A 13,204-nucleotide genomic window follows, 5' to 3' on the forward strand; every position below is an offset into this window, starting at 1 on the left:
TGGGAGCACAGGCAACAGCAGGAGCGGACAGGAGGCAAAAATGTGCCAGGACGCAAAAATGTGCCAGGACAGAAAACAAGGTGCAGCTTAGGTCTGCAGTAGCCGGGGATGAGGTTGCTCCGGAGCAAGTACACGCACCTGAGGGGCTGAGCAGAGCAGCCCCTATTTCACTTCTAAAACCCAGCTCGAGCCGTGACGGGGGAGGACGCGCAGGCTGGCTACCTGCAGCGCGCAGGCACCGGACGGCAAAACCTGCGAAACAAGGCAGGGCTTCCCCCGCGCTGGGAGCGGTGACACGTCTCCCACACAGCTCCACGTGGCACTCTGCCACAGGGCAGGGCAGCGCTGCCGGGGCCCTGCCTGCACCCAGGCTCTGCCTGCGCCCGGGCTCTGCCTGCACCCGGCTCGGCCCGGCAGCTCCTCTGGCACCAGGGGGAACGGTGGAGGGAGGGTTGGACCTTTGGGGCTCCTGGGTCCCCTGGGTTTGACAGATTTTGCTGAGGGGAATGGGAAATGGGTTGGGGAGGAAAAAACCAAGAAGCAGGAAGCAGAAATGCTCAAGACAAACTGTTTCTCGAGCAGCATAGTTAGGGGACACCCCAAATTGGTAAAAATTTTACTTCGTCTACAGCCAGCCTGCAAAGGTGGTCTCCTCTTTTCCACAGGGCCAAAGCCTGGACGCATGCAAGGTCAGCTTAGAAAGGGAACATTTTGTCAAGCCCCTTGGGCTGGCTGAGCTAGCTGGAGCCCAGTGTGTGCGGGGAGGCTGCACTTCGAGTCTGTCTGCCCCGGGTGCCGGGCGGCTGCTGTTGGACATGGCTGTGGTCTGCTGGGGCTCTGCGGCTCCTGCACCCGCTGCCGACGGGCTCTCAAAGGGCGCTGCCAGGAGCTGAAGCTGCCACGGCCCGGGAACCCCGGTCCTGACGCTGCCCACAGCTGAGGGACGAAGCGCCTCGGAGCAGCGGGAATGGGAACCTGGGGCGCCAGCAGACAGGTTGTCATTCACCAACGGAGGGACCCTGCTAACTGGAGGGGCGGGAACTGGCTGTGAGCAGGGGGGGCCCACACACTTCTGCCACCCCTGAGAATGCCCACGTCCCTGGGGGCTGCCTCCCCAGGCGTCTGCACCCATGGTGCTGCATCCCGGGTGCCCCCAACCCCCCAGGCCAGCATCTGCTGCACTCTGGCAGGCAGCACCCCTGGGAAGAGCCTCCCCGCATCCCAGGTGCTGCAGCACACCCTCACATCCTCGCTGAGGCATCCCCTGGCTGCCTGCGTCTGGGGCATTGCCTCCCTGGGTGTTCCTGTCCCCTGCATACCAGACGCACGCATCCTCGGGCACCAGCAGCCCCTGCGTCCTGGGTGCTGCATCCCCAGGTGCCTGTATCCCTGTGTCCCTGGGCGCCTGCACCCTGGAGCCAGCATCCCGCACATCCCAACTGCTGCATCCCTAATAGTCTGTGTCCCCGGAGCCAGCCTCCTGTCTCCTGGGTGCCTGCACCCCCGGGTGCTCCCACCCCTGGGGCCAGCAACCCCGGGGCCGGCATCCCCCGCACGCTGACTGCTGCAGCCCCCAGTGCCGCCACCCTTGGAGCCGCTCTTCCCTGCATGTCCTCCCGCATCCCCCGGTGCCTCCGCACCTCCCGCACCCCAGCTGCCTGTGTCCCCGGGGCCCGTGCCCCCGCCCGGGGTGCCCGCAGCCGGGACGGGTGCTCCCTCGGGGCCCGGCACCCCCGCCTCCCCGTCCCCAGGACCCCCAGCCCGGTGCCGCAGCCCCGCCCCGCCCGGCTGCGCGCTGCGGGGGCGCGGTGCGGGGGCGCGCCGCGCCGCCCCGAGGCCGCGGCGAGGGGCGGGCGCGGGGGCCGGCCCGCAGCGGAGGGCGGGCGGTGCCTCGCCCGGGGCCCGCAGGCTGCCGCCCCGGCGCGGTCCCGGCGGGGGCGGTGCGGGCCCCTCCTGCCCGGGCTGCTGGGAGTTGTGGTCCGCGGCGGCGGCGGCGAGCGGAGCGGAGCGGAGCGGAGCGGCGGGGCGGCCCCGCACGGCCCGGGCAGCAGGTCGGTACCGCCGCGTCACACCGCAGCGCAGCGCAGCGCATGGCGGGGGGGCGAGCGCGGGGGGCGGCGGGGCGCGGAGCGGTGCCCCCGGCGGGGAGCGCAGCCCGGCTCCGCACGGCCGGGGCAGCGGGGCTCGGCGGTACGGCCGCGCCGGGTGACCCCGCGGCCGCAGGTGCCACCGCCACGCCGGGCGACGTGCCACCGGCAGGGCGGGCAGCGCTGCCACAGCGGGGGATGCAGCCCCAGCGCTGACGCCGGCTGGTGCCACCACGCCGGGTGACACCGTCACACTGGGTGAGACCCGCGCGCCGGGTGACACCGCCGGGGCGGCACGCCGGAGGAGAGGGCGAGGCGAGCGCCCGCGGCTGCCTGGCCCTGCTCCAGCTCCGTAGTAGCAGCCGGCACCCGGCCTCACCCCAACGCTCCTGCGGCCGGGAGGCTCCTCGTGCCGCTCCCAAAGGCGACGCCGCCGGTGCCGAGCCGGGGACAGCCCCGCCACGCGTCCCCCCGCCACGCGTCCTCGTCGCCGTGGGGCCCACGGCCTGGGAGTCCCGGCCGGGCCGAGCGAAACCTGCCTCCTCCGGGAGATGCCGGGGCCCCCGCGGAGCCGCCAAGATGCAACTTTCTGCTGCATCGAAGCCTCTCTGCCTTCATTATGTAATGCCGCTGCTGCCTGGCACGGTGCTCGCCTCCACGTCCTGCACAACTTCAGTGCGATGTGGAATTGATTTCCACTCTTCCGGACTGGCTCCGCCGTTTATTATTAGCTGACGAGCCTTTTCTTGGATCTCAGGCCAGGGGTGCTTGATGCGACTGCCCATCTCTGCGCAGGGCCGCGGTGCTGCGTGCCGCTGGGCTGGAAGGGTGATGGCACCGACCGGCCCAACAGCAGGTCCCGGCCACGCAGCATCAGCCAGGAGCAGCGCCGACGTTTGGGGCCCTGTGCTGCTGCCGCCAGCAAATCCCCCACGGAAGGCAGGTTTGGGCAGGTTTGCATCGGGGCTGCCCGTGCCAGCGCACGAGGCAGCTGCTGGGCTGCATCCCCGCGGGAGGCTCTGCCCGAGGCACCCCCGTGCAGCCCGAGGCTCAGCAGCCCGAAGGCTCCCTGGCTGCCAGGCTCTGGGGCCAGGCAGGCTGCACGTGGGCACGGGGGCTTTCATCTCTTGCTGCTCTGACGGTTTCCCCCTGATTTTTCCCCTTTGTGGTGTTGACGGCAGTGGGGCCATGTTTGTGCCGTGCTGCCCTTGCAGGGGTGTGAGCAGCTTGGGGATCCCAAGGCTGTCGGACCCCCCAGCTCTGCCCCCCAACCCCGTGCACTCGCTTTGTCAGTCAGCTTCTGAACGAGCCTGGCTGCTGCGCTGAGGCAGCTCCCTGCTCGCCTGGCAGGGTGAGAGCCACCCTGAATACAAATCATGCCTTCCCAGGCACGCTCCGGCACCATGGAGGAGTGCGGGGGGATTGTGCCGGCCTCGGGGAACACCCCCGGGACCGGCTCTGTGGCTGCGCCCCAGGAGCTGAGGCCTGGGCTGGGGAAGTCGGCGTGGGATCCTGGAGGGATGCCAGCCGGTGGGAATGGAGGAAAGTTATCTTAAAATTCCCACGAGGCTGTGATGTGCCACGTGGATTGCAAATCCCGGGATGGGGCACACAGGCAACGTGCTACGAGGAAGTAGGATGGAGGGAGGTCGGCTGTGCGGGTGTCCCTCCCCAGGCTGTAAAAGTGCCGGAGCTGCGTCCCCAGCCCTGCGCAAGGTCCACAGCTGCAGGGTCAGGTCCCAGCCAAAGCCCCGCCAGCTGAAGTGCATCACCATTGCAATCAGTAGGGAAATACACATCTTTAACAGGCTGCAGGACCTTGGCAGGGAGGGCTGGGAAGCATTTGGATGGCTTCCCTGGCTAATAAACCCATCCTACTCCTTCAAGTCAATGCTCTTACAGACAAGCTCCCACGGCGTCTTCCTCCCTCCCCCTTACCTGTATCCTCCTTGTTGCACTCCTCCCAGACGGAGAGCTGTTTGCCCTGCAGCTCCTGCAGCCTGCATCCCCTCCCCTGCCCTGCCCGGGGCTGCGCAGCGGTTGACACATCTGGGAGGTGCAGCCTGGGCGCACGCGAGCACAGGTGAGAGCCTGTATCCTTCACCCCGCTTTCGGTGCTCTGGGGTGGGCTGTGACCCTCCACACGTGCCCCAGCCTGAGCATCTGCTTGGTGTGGAGACCTGACCTGCGGACACTCCAGCTGCTTTAAATGCCACACATTGGTAATTACGAGGCTCTCCTTCGGTGCTAGCGCCGTGCCTTAGGCTGGGGTAGCTCTCGGTGTGCTTCCCAACCTGATTTGTGTTTCCCCTCCATTTCTCACCCGTTGCCTTGGCTGCCCCTCTGCCCCCACTGCTCGGAGGTGCCCAGGGATGGAGTTTGGGGCGAGCAAATGTCGCTCACGGTTATGAGGAGTTGGAGCATCTTGTCTTCGCCCAGCCGCTTTCCCAAGAGCTGTGACGGTTCCGGGAGCCGTTCGGCTCCTGTGACCTGCGAGCCAGTAACCTCTGGTTGGTGAAATCAAACAAGCCAAGCCTGACCTGCCACCATTGCCGCGGTGCCCTCGCCAGGCTGGCTGAGCGCCAGGCTCCCGCGTCCCCGGAGGGCAGAGCCACGCACGGGCTCGGGGCTGTCAGCTCAGTCTCTGGAGGGAGAGTCATTTCAGAGCATTTAGATGGAGGGGATAAACCGATGTGCTGTGAGATAGGACTGTTAAGTGACTATTCCCAGCTTTGCCTCGGCAGCCTTATCAAACAGATTTCAGATATGATAAGGCAGCAATGGAGGAGAGAAATGGGGGGGAAGAGCAGGAGGAGAGACGGACGCCCCGAGGCAGTGGGAGCCAAGGGGCCTGGCTCTCCCCCTACCTTCCATTTGGGTATTTGTGGAAGATGCTGTTGGGTGGGGTGAGGGCTTTTCTCCGCATGGGACGATGTTGGGCTCCTGGGCAGAGAGGAGGGCTCCTCGTCCATCATCCCCCTGTGAGGAGCCAGTGCCCCACAGAGCCCCGGCACATGGCCCCGGCTGCACCCCATGCACTGAGCCCCCGCAGGGACCCCCAGGGGAAAGTGCCTCCCTAACGCCTCCGTGTTTCTTTCCCCAGAGCCTCCCTCCAGTGCTGCCTTTCAGGATGATCCGCCCAGGAGTGCCAGCGGGGACCCTCTGGGCACGGCGGTGCTGACCCACGGCACTGGGACCCCTGGGCAGTCTGGCCGCCCGCCTGCCTGGGAGCTGCTGGCTGCTGCTGCTGATGCACAGGCCCTGAGCGTGCAGGGGAGAGCCGCAACTCCGCTTCCCCATGGCAGCCCCTTCCCCCCGCGCCCCGGCCCAGCTGCATGGTGTGGGTGCCCCTGAGGACCACGAGGACTGACCGCCGGGCCCCCCTGCGCACACCCACCACCCGCTGCACCACCATGTCTTTGGAGTGGCTGATGGACTGGAGCTGGTCCCTGGACGGACTCCGGGATTTCATCGCCACTGGCATCCAGTCTTTCCGGGACTGCGACGCCACCGCCCTCGCCGCCGTCGCCTGCCTCCTGGTCCTCTTCGTGTGGTACTGCTACCACGTGGGGCGGGAGCAGCCCCGCGCCTACGCCACCGTCAACGCCCTGATGCAGAGCGCCGAGGCCAACGGCGTGCAGAACGGGTACGTCTACTGCCACTCGCCCGAGTGCGTGCGCTGCACACACCACGACGGGCTCAACCAGAAACTCTACCACAACCTGCAGGAGTACGCCAAGCGCTACTCCTGGTCCGGCATGGGCAGGATCCACAAGGGCATCCGCGAGCAGGGCCGCTACCTCAACAGCCGGCCATCCATCCAGAAGCCAGAAGTCTTCTTCTTGCCGGACTTGCCGACCATGCCCTATTTCTCCCGGGACGCTCAAAAGCACGACGTGGAGTTGCTGGAGCGCAACTTCCAGACCATCCTGTGTGAGTTTGAGACGCTCTACAAAGCTTTCTCAAACTGCAGCCTCCCGCAAGGATGGAAAATGAACAGCACGCCCAGCGGGGAGTGGTTCACCTTCTACCTGGTGAACCAAGGCATGTGCGTGCCCAGGAACTGCAGGAGATGCCCACGGACGTACCGCTTGCTCGGGAGCCTTCGCACCTGCATTGGCAACAATGTCTTTGGGAACGCGTGCATCTCCATGCTGAGCCCGGGCACTGTCATCGCCGAGCACTATGGACCCACCAACATCCGCATCCGCTGCCATCTAGGTAAGCGCCCGGGGGGGTGGTTCATCCTGGCTGGGTGTCCCCACCACGGGTGATGTGGGGGGCTGCAGCCGTGCCTGGATGCAGGAGCCCAGAAAAGGCCTCTTGCACCCCGTGCTCTCCGAGTTCAGCCAGTAACTGCAGCCCCGGGGCCGGCTCGGGCACCTGCTCTGCTTTGGCCTGAGGGAGGTTTTGGGGCTTTGGTGGCAGCAGCCTCCCCAGGAGGGGCCGGTGCTCAGTCACCCCCGGGTGCCCGACCTCCCCGGGGTCCCCAGCTCAGCAGCAGGAGCGTTTCTCCTCCTGCTCCTCCAGACCTGGAGGTGTGGGCTCCTCCCGGTGCAAGATACAGGGCTGATTTTGTGCAGGGGTCTCTGAACAACCCCCGCTCTGCAGGCACTCCCACCTCCCATCGCGGGATGTGGGGCAGCCTGGGGTGCTGCTCCAGCGTCCGAGCTGTCTCCCAGCGCCGCCCCTCCGGCAGCTCCCCCTCTCCTGCGATTTCGGGTGCTCTGCGCGTGACACAGGTAGATGCGAGCAAAGACGCTGCTTTGGTGCAGATTGGGGCGGGGGGTCCCGGGGTAACCCCTCTGGCGGGGCGAGCGCTGGGCTGGCGGCACGGTGCTCCCCACCCCCCGGGCGCCCGGGATGGGGAGAGCCCACGCGGCACAGATGGTCGGGACTCTGCCGCGCTGGAAGCGGCGCAGATCGTGCTGGGGGAGGCACCGCACAGGCCCTGCTGGCAAACACCGAACACGCTTGTTCAGCCAACTCCTTGGGTAAACACACTCAGGCAGTGACTGGCCATTTATTTAGAATGGGAATCAGTCTTCAGAGCTGATCCGAGGAGCTCTCCAGGCCTGGGGAGCCTCTGGGGAGCTGGGACCTGCCCTTGCTGGTGCCAGGAGGCAGCCCACCGCCCGGCCGCCGGCTCTCCCCTCTCTCTGGGATGTGCTCTCCTTGCAAGGGGCTGAGAGCGGTTCCTGGGAGGGGGCCAGTGAGGCGAGGGCCAGGCTGGCTCAGACAAATGCACCCTGCCCCGGCAGCGTGGAGCTGGGCCAGCCCTCCGGCTGGAGCATGCGCGCCCCAGGGAGATGAGCGATGCAGGTCATTCCCTCGTCCTTCCACGTTTTCCAGCTCCATCTGCTCCGGGGCTGCTGCCCTCCAGCCGGGACACAGCACTGTGCCTGGGTCATGCTGGGGGGCTGCTCGTGCACTCGCCCACATCCCCACCTCGGTGCCGGGGACTCGGCTCTCGCTGTGCCCAGGGCACGGATGCATTTAAGAGACAACCAGCCCTTTCAGGCCAGCTTGCTCTGAAAAGCCAGAACAGCCATCAGCACAGCTGAGTCGCTCTCTAGGATCTGCCCCAACCCCGCTACCGCTCTGCTGAACGCACAGGGCCAAGCACAGGCACCGGCTCTGCCCCTCCAAGGGACAGGGCAGCGTCCCCCGGGGTGCGGGTGCGATGGAAAGGCTGCGCGCTGCTGGCCGCCACCTCCCCCGGCTGCCCAGCTCCCCCTTTCCAGCTGGAGCGTCTCCAGCTGAGCCCGTTGTGCAGGGAAAAGGCTTTGGGTTTTGTAGGCTTTGAAACACCCGTTAGAAAAGCAGAGCAGCTTTTTGCGCTCCCAGCTCTCCTGGGCAGCTGGAAGTCCCTGCTGCGCTCGCTTGGTTTTGGCATCGCTGTGAGATCCCTTCCTGCTCGTTTGCTGCATCGTTACCGTTTGCAGGCCACGTGAGCCCTGACCCCTTTCTCCTCCACAGCTGCATCCTCGGGGCAGGCTGACTCTGCACCAGCTCCAGCGGACCCCGGCACTGCCGGGGGTGACATTCCTGATGCAGGGGGTGATGGGATCAACCCTCGTCAAAGTGGCCTGACTTGCACTAGTATTTTAGGAAAAGACCCATTTCATTTCTAGGATTGTCCTTCTTTATGTGGCCTTCACAGAGCCTCTTCCTTATGAGGGTTTTGTGACCCTCCCCTCAATTTCTGTCTTTGCAGCTGCCTGGTGGGGGACCAATTTGCAGCATCTCGGGTGGGGGAACCGAGTGACAAGGCAGCTGCTGAGCGAGACAAGGTCAAACGTGGAGCTTGTGGCAGAGCCAGGAATTGAGCCCCTCGCTCGGGTCCCAGGGCAGCATTTCCTCCCACCCCAGCCTCGCAGCGGGCAGGGTAATCGCCGCAGAGCTGGAGGAAGGAGAGGACAGGCTCTGCCTTTGGTCCTGAAGCTAGAAAAATGCACCAGGAAACTGGCTTCCTACATACACCCCGTGTTTGTGGGCTCCGGGGACTTGACGGCCATTCCGGGTGTAAAAGAGAGCGCCCACGACGCTGAGCTCATTGGGGTCCAGCGAGCAACTGCAGGGGGGTGCCCTGCCGCAGCTGGGGACAGGAGGTGCGGGAGGGAGCAGGCAGGGGAGCAGGCAGAGGAGCAGGCAGGGGCTGCGCTGCATCAGGCTCAGAGTTCAGCTTGCAAATGCAGTGCCAGCTTTGGGCATGTTTTGAACCCTGGACTCTGCCGTGTGCTGAGTTCAGCGCAGCATGCGCTGCTGCTGTCTGCAGGGAAGCAACCCCTCGGCAGCAGCGTGGAGCTTGCCATTCGCATTTCAGGGCTGCTCCCTTGTCGCAGGGAGTGCAGCACCGCCTGACCCTCCCTGTCCTCTCTCTTTGTGCCTGAAGGTCTGAAGACACCCAGCAACTGCGAGCTGGTGGTGGGAGGCGAGCCTCAGTGCTGGGCTGAGGGCCGCTGCCTGCTCTTCGACGACTCCTTCCTGCACACGGCGTTTCACGAAGGTAAGCCCAACGTGCAGCTCGCGGGGCCTTGCAGCCTCATCTCACACTGACGCCAGCGTCTGGGGGCTGGGGAGGAGCGGGCAGGCAGGGCGACTGCGCCCAGTCCCTTCTCCTGCCAAGGCATCTGCAGGGCTGGAGGCACCTGCATCCCGTGGGGGTTACACCGCCGCTGCCCTTGGCTTGCACCGGGGAGGGCAGTAGCCCCGTTCCTGGCGTGGTGGGGCTCACCCATCACAAATGCTCCCTGCTGCTTCAGGGTGGTGGGGCAGCCCGGTGCCCCTTGCCCAGTGGAGCCCCCGGAGCCCCCTCCTCAGCCTGCCACAGGGCTCGCTCCTGTCCTGATTTGCTTGCCGCGCTGCCGCAGCACTGCCAGCCCGGCACGGGGCCCTGTGATTCTCTCCCTGCCGTGGCAGCCAGCGCGGAAAGGCTTCCCTTGTCCCCCAGGGCTCTGCAGGCTCCGATGCTGACAGCCTCGGCATCCTCTCGCCCTTGCTCGCGGCAGCGCTGCCGGCTGCAGCGGCCCTGTTGCAAGGCAACAGCTCAGCACTGACGTGCCAGCGGCGCCTTTGTCTCCCGTGCAGGGAGAAACGCTTCACGCCGACCTGTTTTGTTGCCTCTCTCTGTCACTGACAGAGGCTATTCCGCTTCAGCTCTCCCGGATTAACCGGCATTAGCCGCTGATGGCATAAAAGCGTCAAGCAGAGCTGTTTCATGTAGAGGAGCGTGTGAAGAGAGGGGGAGAACAAAAGCTGTTGCTCCCACATCAACCCTGCTGCGGGATTGGGAGGCGCGGCTCAGTGCAGAGCCACCGGGCCGGGAAGGCTGGAATAGCGCAGCAGCAGCTGCCTGCACAGCTCTGAGACGCAGCTGCAAGGAGGGCACGCTCAGCATCGTGCCTGCTGCCCTGCGATGGGAAACCTTCGGGTCTGATTGCCCAAAGCAACCCTGGAGCCCTGGCAGGGAGGACCCTGACCCACGCCGGCTGCTGGAAGCACTGGACTCCCAGTAAGCGGGTGTTGTTTACTGGGGTTGCACTGGGCAGACGCCTCCCCTCTGCCTGGTGCAGCTGCAGGCTGGCCCTGCCGCTGGGTGCACGCTCTGCTCGGGGTGCAGGCAGCAGCCTCCCGGGGTGGAGCCCATCACCGCGCACCGGGGCGAGCACCGGCCTCTCCCGTGGGAGCAGGGCGGGAGCGCAGCCTCACCCTGTGCTTGCATCCCACCCAGGTGCCCCGGAGGAGGGTCCCCGCGTGGTCTTCATGGTGGACCTGTGGCACCCCAACGTTGCCGCCGCGGAGCGCCAAGCCCTCGACTTCATCTTTGCCCCAGGACGATGACGGTGCTGCCCAGTGTCGTGGGTTCGAGGGCAGCCGGCGGCCGTGCCGGCTCGGCTCCGCCGCGTGTCCAGCGCTGCATGCGGATGCCTGCCGCACTGGAAGCTTCCTCCCAGCACGTGGCCTCGGGGTCCTCCCTCCCGGGGGCTCTTGTAAATGGAAACTGCGACGTGTCTCAACACCCATCTCTTTCCTTCCATCGTTGGCTTCAGGGATTATTTTCCGACATGACAGCGCATTGCCCTCCCTCCGTGGTTAGCTGCAGCACCACTCTCGTACGTGTTATGTTGCTACTGTGTTTTGTGGTGTTCAGAAGTAGAGTAACAAAACCAAGGGTGTTTGTTTGAATGTAATAATGTAAAACTTCTCGTGGTCATCAAAAGAACAACACACACACATCCCCCAAAACAGCAAACCAGCCAAACAGCTGAGCGCTGCGCTCAGCCTGCCCCTGTCCGGGTTGCAGTCCCCGGATGGACAGACGGACGCGGGGGGCTGCAGCAGACACAAAGCACCCCCGGGGCAGGGGCTGCTCCGGCTGGGGCAGCCAGGGCAATGCTCTGCCCGCAAAGAGCTCCTGCACCAGGAGCCCCGGGGGCTCCTGCTTCCTCCCTCGCATGCCAGCAGTGCCGCGGCTCCCTGGCTCTCCTCCTTGGGAAACCTTTCTGCCACACAGGCAGGGAGAAGAGCACGACGCCAGCTCCCCGACTGCCCTCGCAGCTGCAGGTGCCCCCAGCCCCAGCAAGGCAGCGAGCCCAGGAGCACCCCCATGTACAACCTTGAGGGGACAGCACACATCAAGCCCGGCTCTTTAATCTGACCGAGGGCGTTACCAATTGCCTAAATCCCCTCCTTGCTTTATCTGCAGCCTCCAGTTTTCACAGCTCAAGCTGGGAAGCCCCTGCAGCGGCAGGGACACGGGGAATGCAGCGCAGGGCTTTTGTTTGTCCATAGACAAAGGCCAGGGATGAAAGAAGGTCACACTTCCTTCTGTGGCTCCATCTTCCCCTTTCCTAGAGCCAGGGTGAGCGTACAGAGGCAGCTCACTGTACCTGACAGCAAAGGAAAGGTTTCCAAAGGCAGGGGTGTTCAATTCTGCAGCCCAAGGAACGAGCCCTCCACCCCCAGGAGTCCTGCCCACCCAGCAACCAACACGCTTCTCCTGAAGTCACCCAGCATCCAGGGTTTGTTTGGGGCTTTTGGGGTACAGAGCTACTGTACGGTTTGTAACATGCTACGCACAGCACAGCATGTCATGGATGCTCACCGCTGTCCCTGCACCTCTGGTTGGGAAGCGGCTGCGCGGGGCTCGGTGGCCTCGGCACAGCCCTGGGGACCGCTCGCCTCCGCGTCCTGCCTGGGAGGGAACGCAGCCCCACGCCCCTACGATTTCTTTACAGATTTTTCAGTGATTAGATTGCAAGATAAGGCAGAGATTTCAAATACATCCGAGATATTTTTTACACCTGTCTTGTTACAGAATATCTGAAGTGCATGATTTCTACACGCATTGACTACCTGGAACCAGACCCTGAGGAAGCAGGCTGGCTTGGTAACTGTCTTACAGTTTGGTAACATTCATACAGTGGATGAGCAAAGATTATCAATAAACAGTTGTGCTGAAAACAGAACGGGCTCTGCCTGCTGGTGTAACTACTCCAGGGTCAAGCAAAGCACTAAGGGGTTGGGTCCTGCTTGCCCCAGCCGCTCAGCCCGCTGCTGGGGAGAAACGCGCTGGAAAAGCAGGAGCTCCAGCGTGGGAGGAGGGAAACGGGGCTGAGTTTGCAAGCGATGCGGTGAGCGAAGGCATTGCTTTAAAATACCCAGCCCCGTGGCACTTCTGTCCTGACCAGATACAGCCTCCCTGGCCCGGATTTCACCCGCAGCCCACGCTGCCAAGGAGCACAGGGAGTATCTGCTTTGCATCGCCCTGCGGTACCCCTCCGGTCCAGGCACTGCGGAGCCAGGCAGCCTGCAGAGCCGCAGCTTACAGCAGTGCTGCCTGCGCCCAAGGCAGCGGAGACCGTCACCAGTCAGCACAGCAACAGCCGCGGACCCGCCCGCCCCCCGGCTCGGCACGCTCTCCAGGCTCCGCAGCAGGGCCACCAGCTGCCGGAGAATCTTCAAAGAAACCATTTTGGAAAATGCTTCCAGCTGCCTGCACTGACACATCAAAGTCAGCTTCACTGGGAGCAGCTCTCGGGCGGAGGGTGCTGGGCTGACACTCCGCTCCTCCCCACCTGCCCGAAAGCCAGTGCCCGACCTCGCCCCGAGCACAGGGCCAGCTTGGCCACGCAAGACATCGCTCAGCGCGAGGCCCTTGGCCCTCGTTAGCAGCACTCCCGCACGCTCCGACAGGGCACAGCCAGCACAGCAGCTGCTCCTCATCTTGTTATACTTGAAATGACCAATTTTTAAACATCCTCTCTACAACGCAACCATTAAGTCAAGGGCCTGGAGCTCTTCGCTGTACTACCCCCAGACAACTTCCCTCTTAACAATCAAAGGACAGAGATGGGTCTTGGTGGCCAGATGCAGTTCAGGAAGGAAAAGGGAATGAAGCTGCCCCAGCTGTTCCACTGCCGACAGACGGCACAGCAGATTGTAGCCCAAGATTCCTGACAACAGCAGGCAAAAGCATCTATTTTGTGCTTTGCTGCTGTGCCAAAACTCCCTCCTGTCCCTCTCAGGCTTTTTCTTCAACTTCTTCATGTTTCCTGATAGAGCACACAAGCACTTCCCAAAACACCCAGCTAGGAGACAGCAGGATCTCCCTC

General features: G+C 64.3%; 1 protein-coding gene across 1 annotated transcript; it reads left to right on the top strand.

Annotated features, from left to right (window-relative positions):
- Positions 1 to 5,422: 5,422 nt before the first annotated feature.
- On the top strand, positions 5,423 to 10,430 carry ASPHD2 (aspartate beta-hydroxylase domain containing 2). The gene is made up of 3 exons (XM_059827869.1): positions 5,423 to 6,308; positions 8,983 to 9,096; positions 10,321 to 10,430. Exons 1-3 carry the CDS (start codon positions 5,423 to 5,425, stop codon positions 10,428 to 10,430), a joined length of 1,110 nt encoding a protein of 369 aa, XP_059683852.1.
- Positions 10,431 to 13,204: the final 2,774 nt, after the last annotated feature.

The sequence above is a fragment of the Gavia stellata genome, chromosome 21 (genome assembly GCF_030936135.1).
Source record: "Gavia stellata isolate bGavSte3 chromosome 21, bGavSte3.hap2, whole genome shotgun sequence".
In the NCBI taxonomy this organism is placed as follows: Eukaryota; Metazoa; Chordata; class Aves; order Gaviiformes; family Gaviidae; genus Gavia; species Gavia stellata.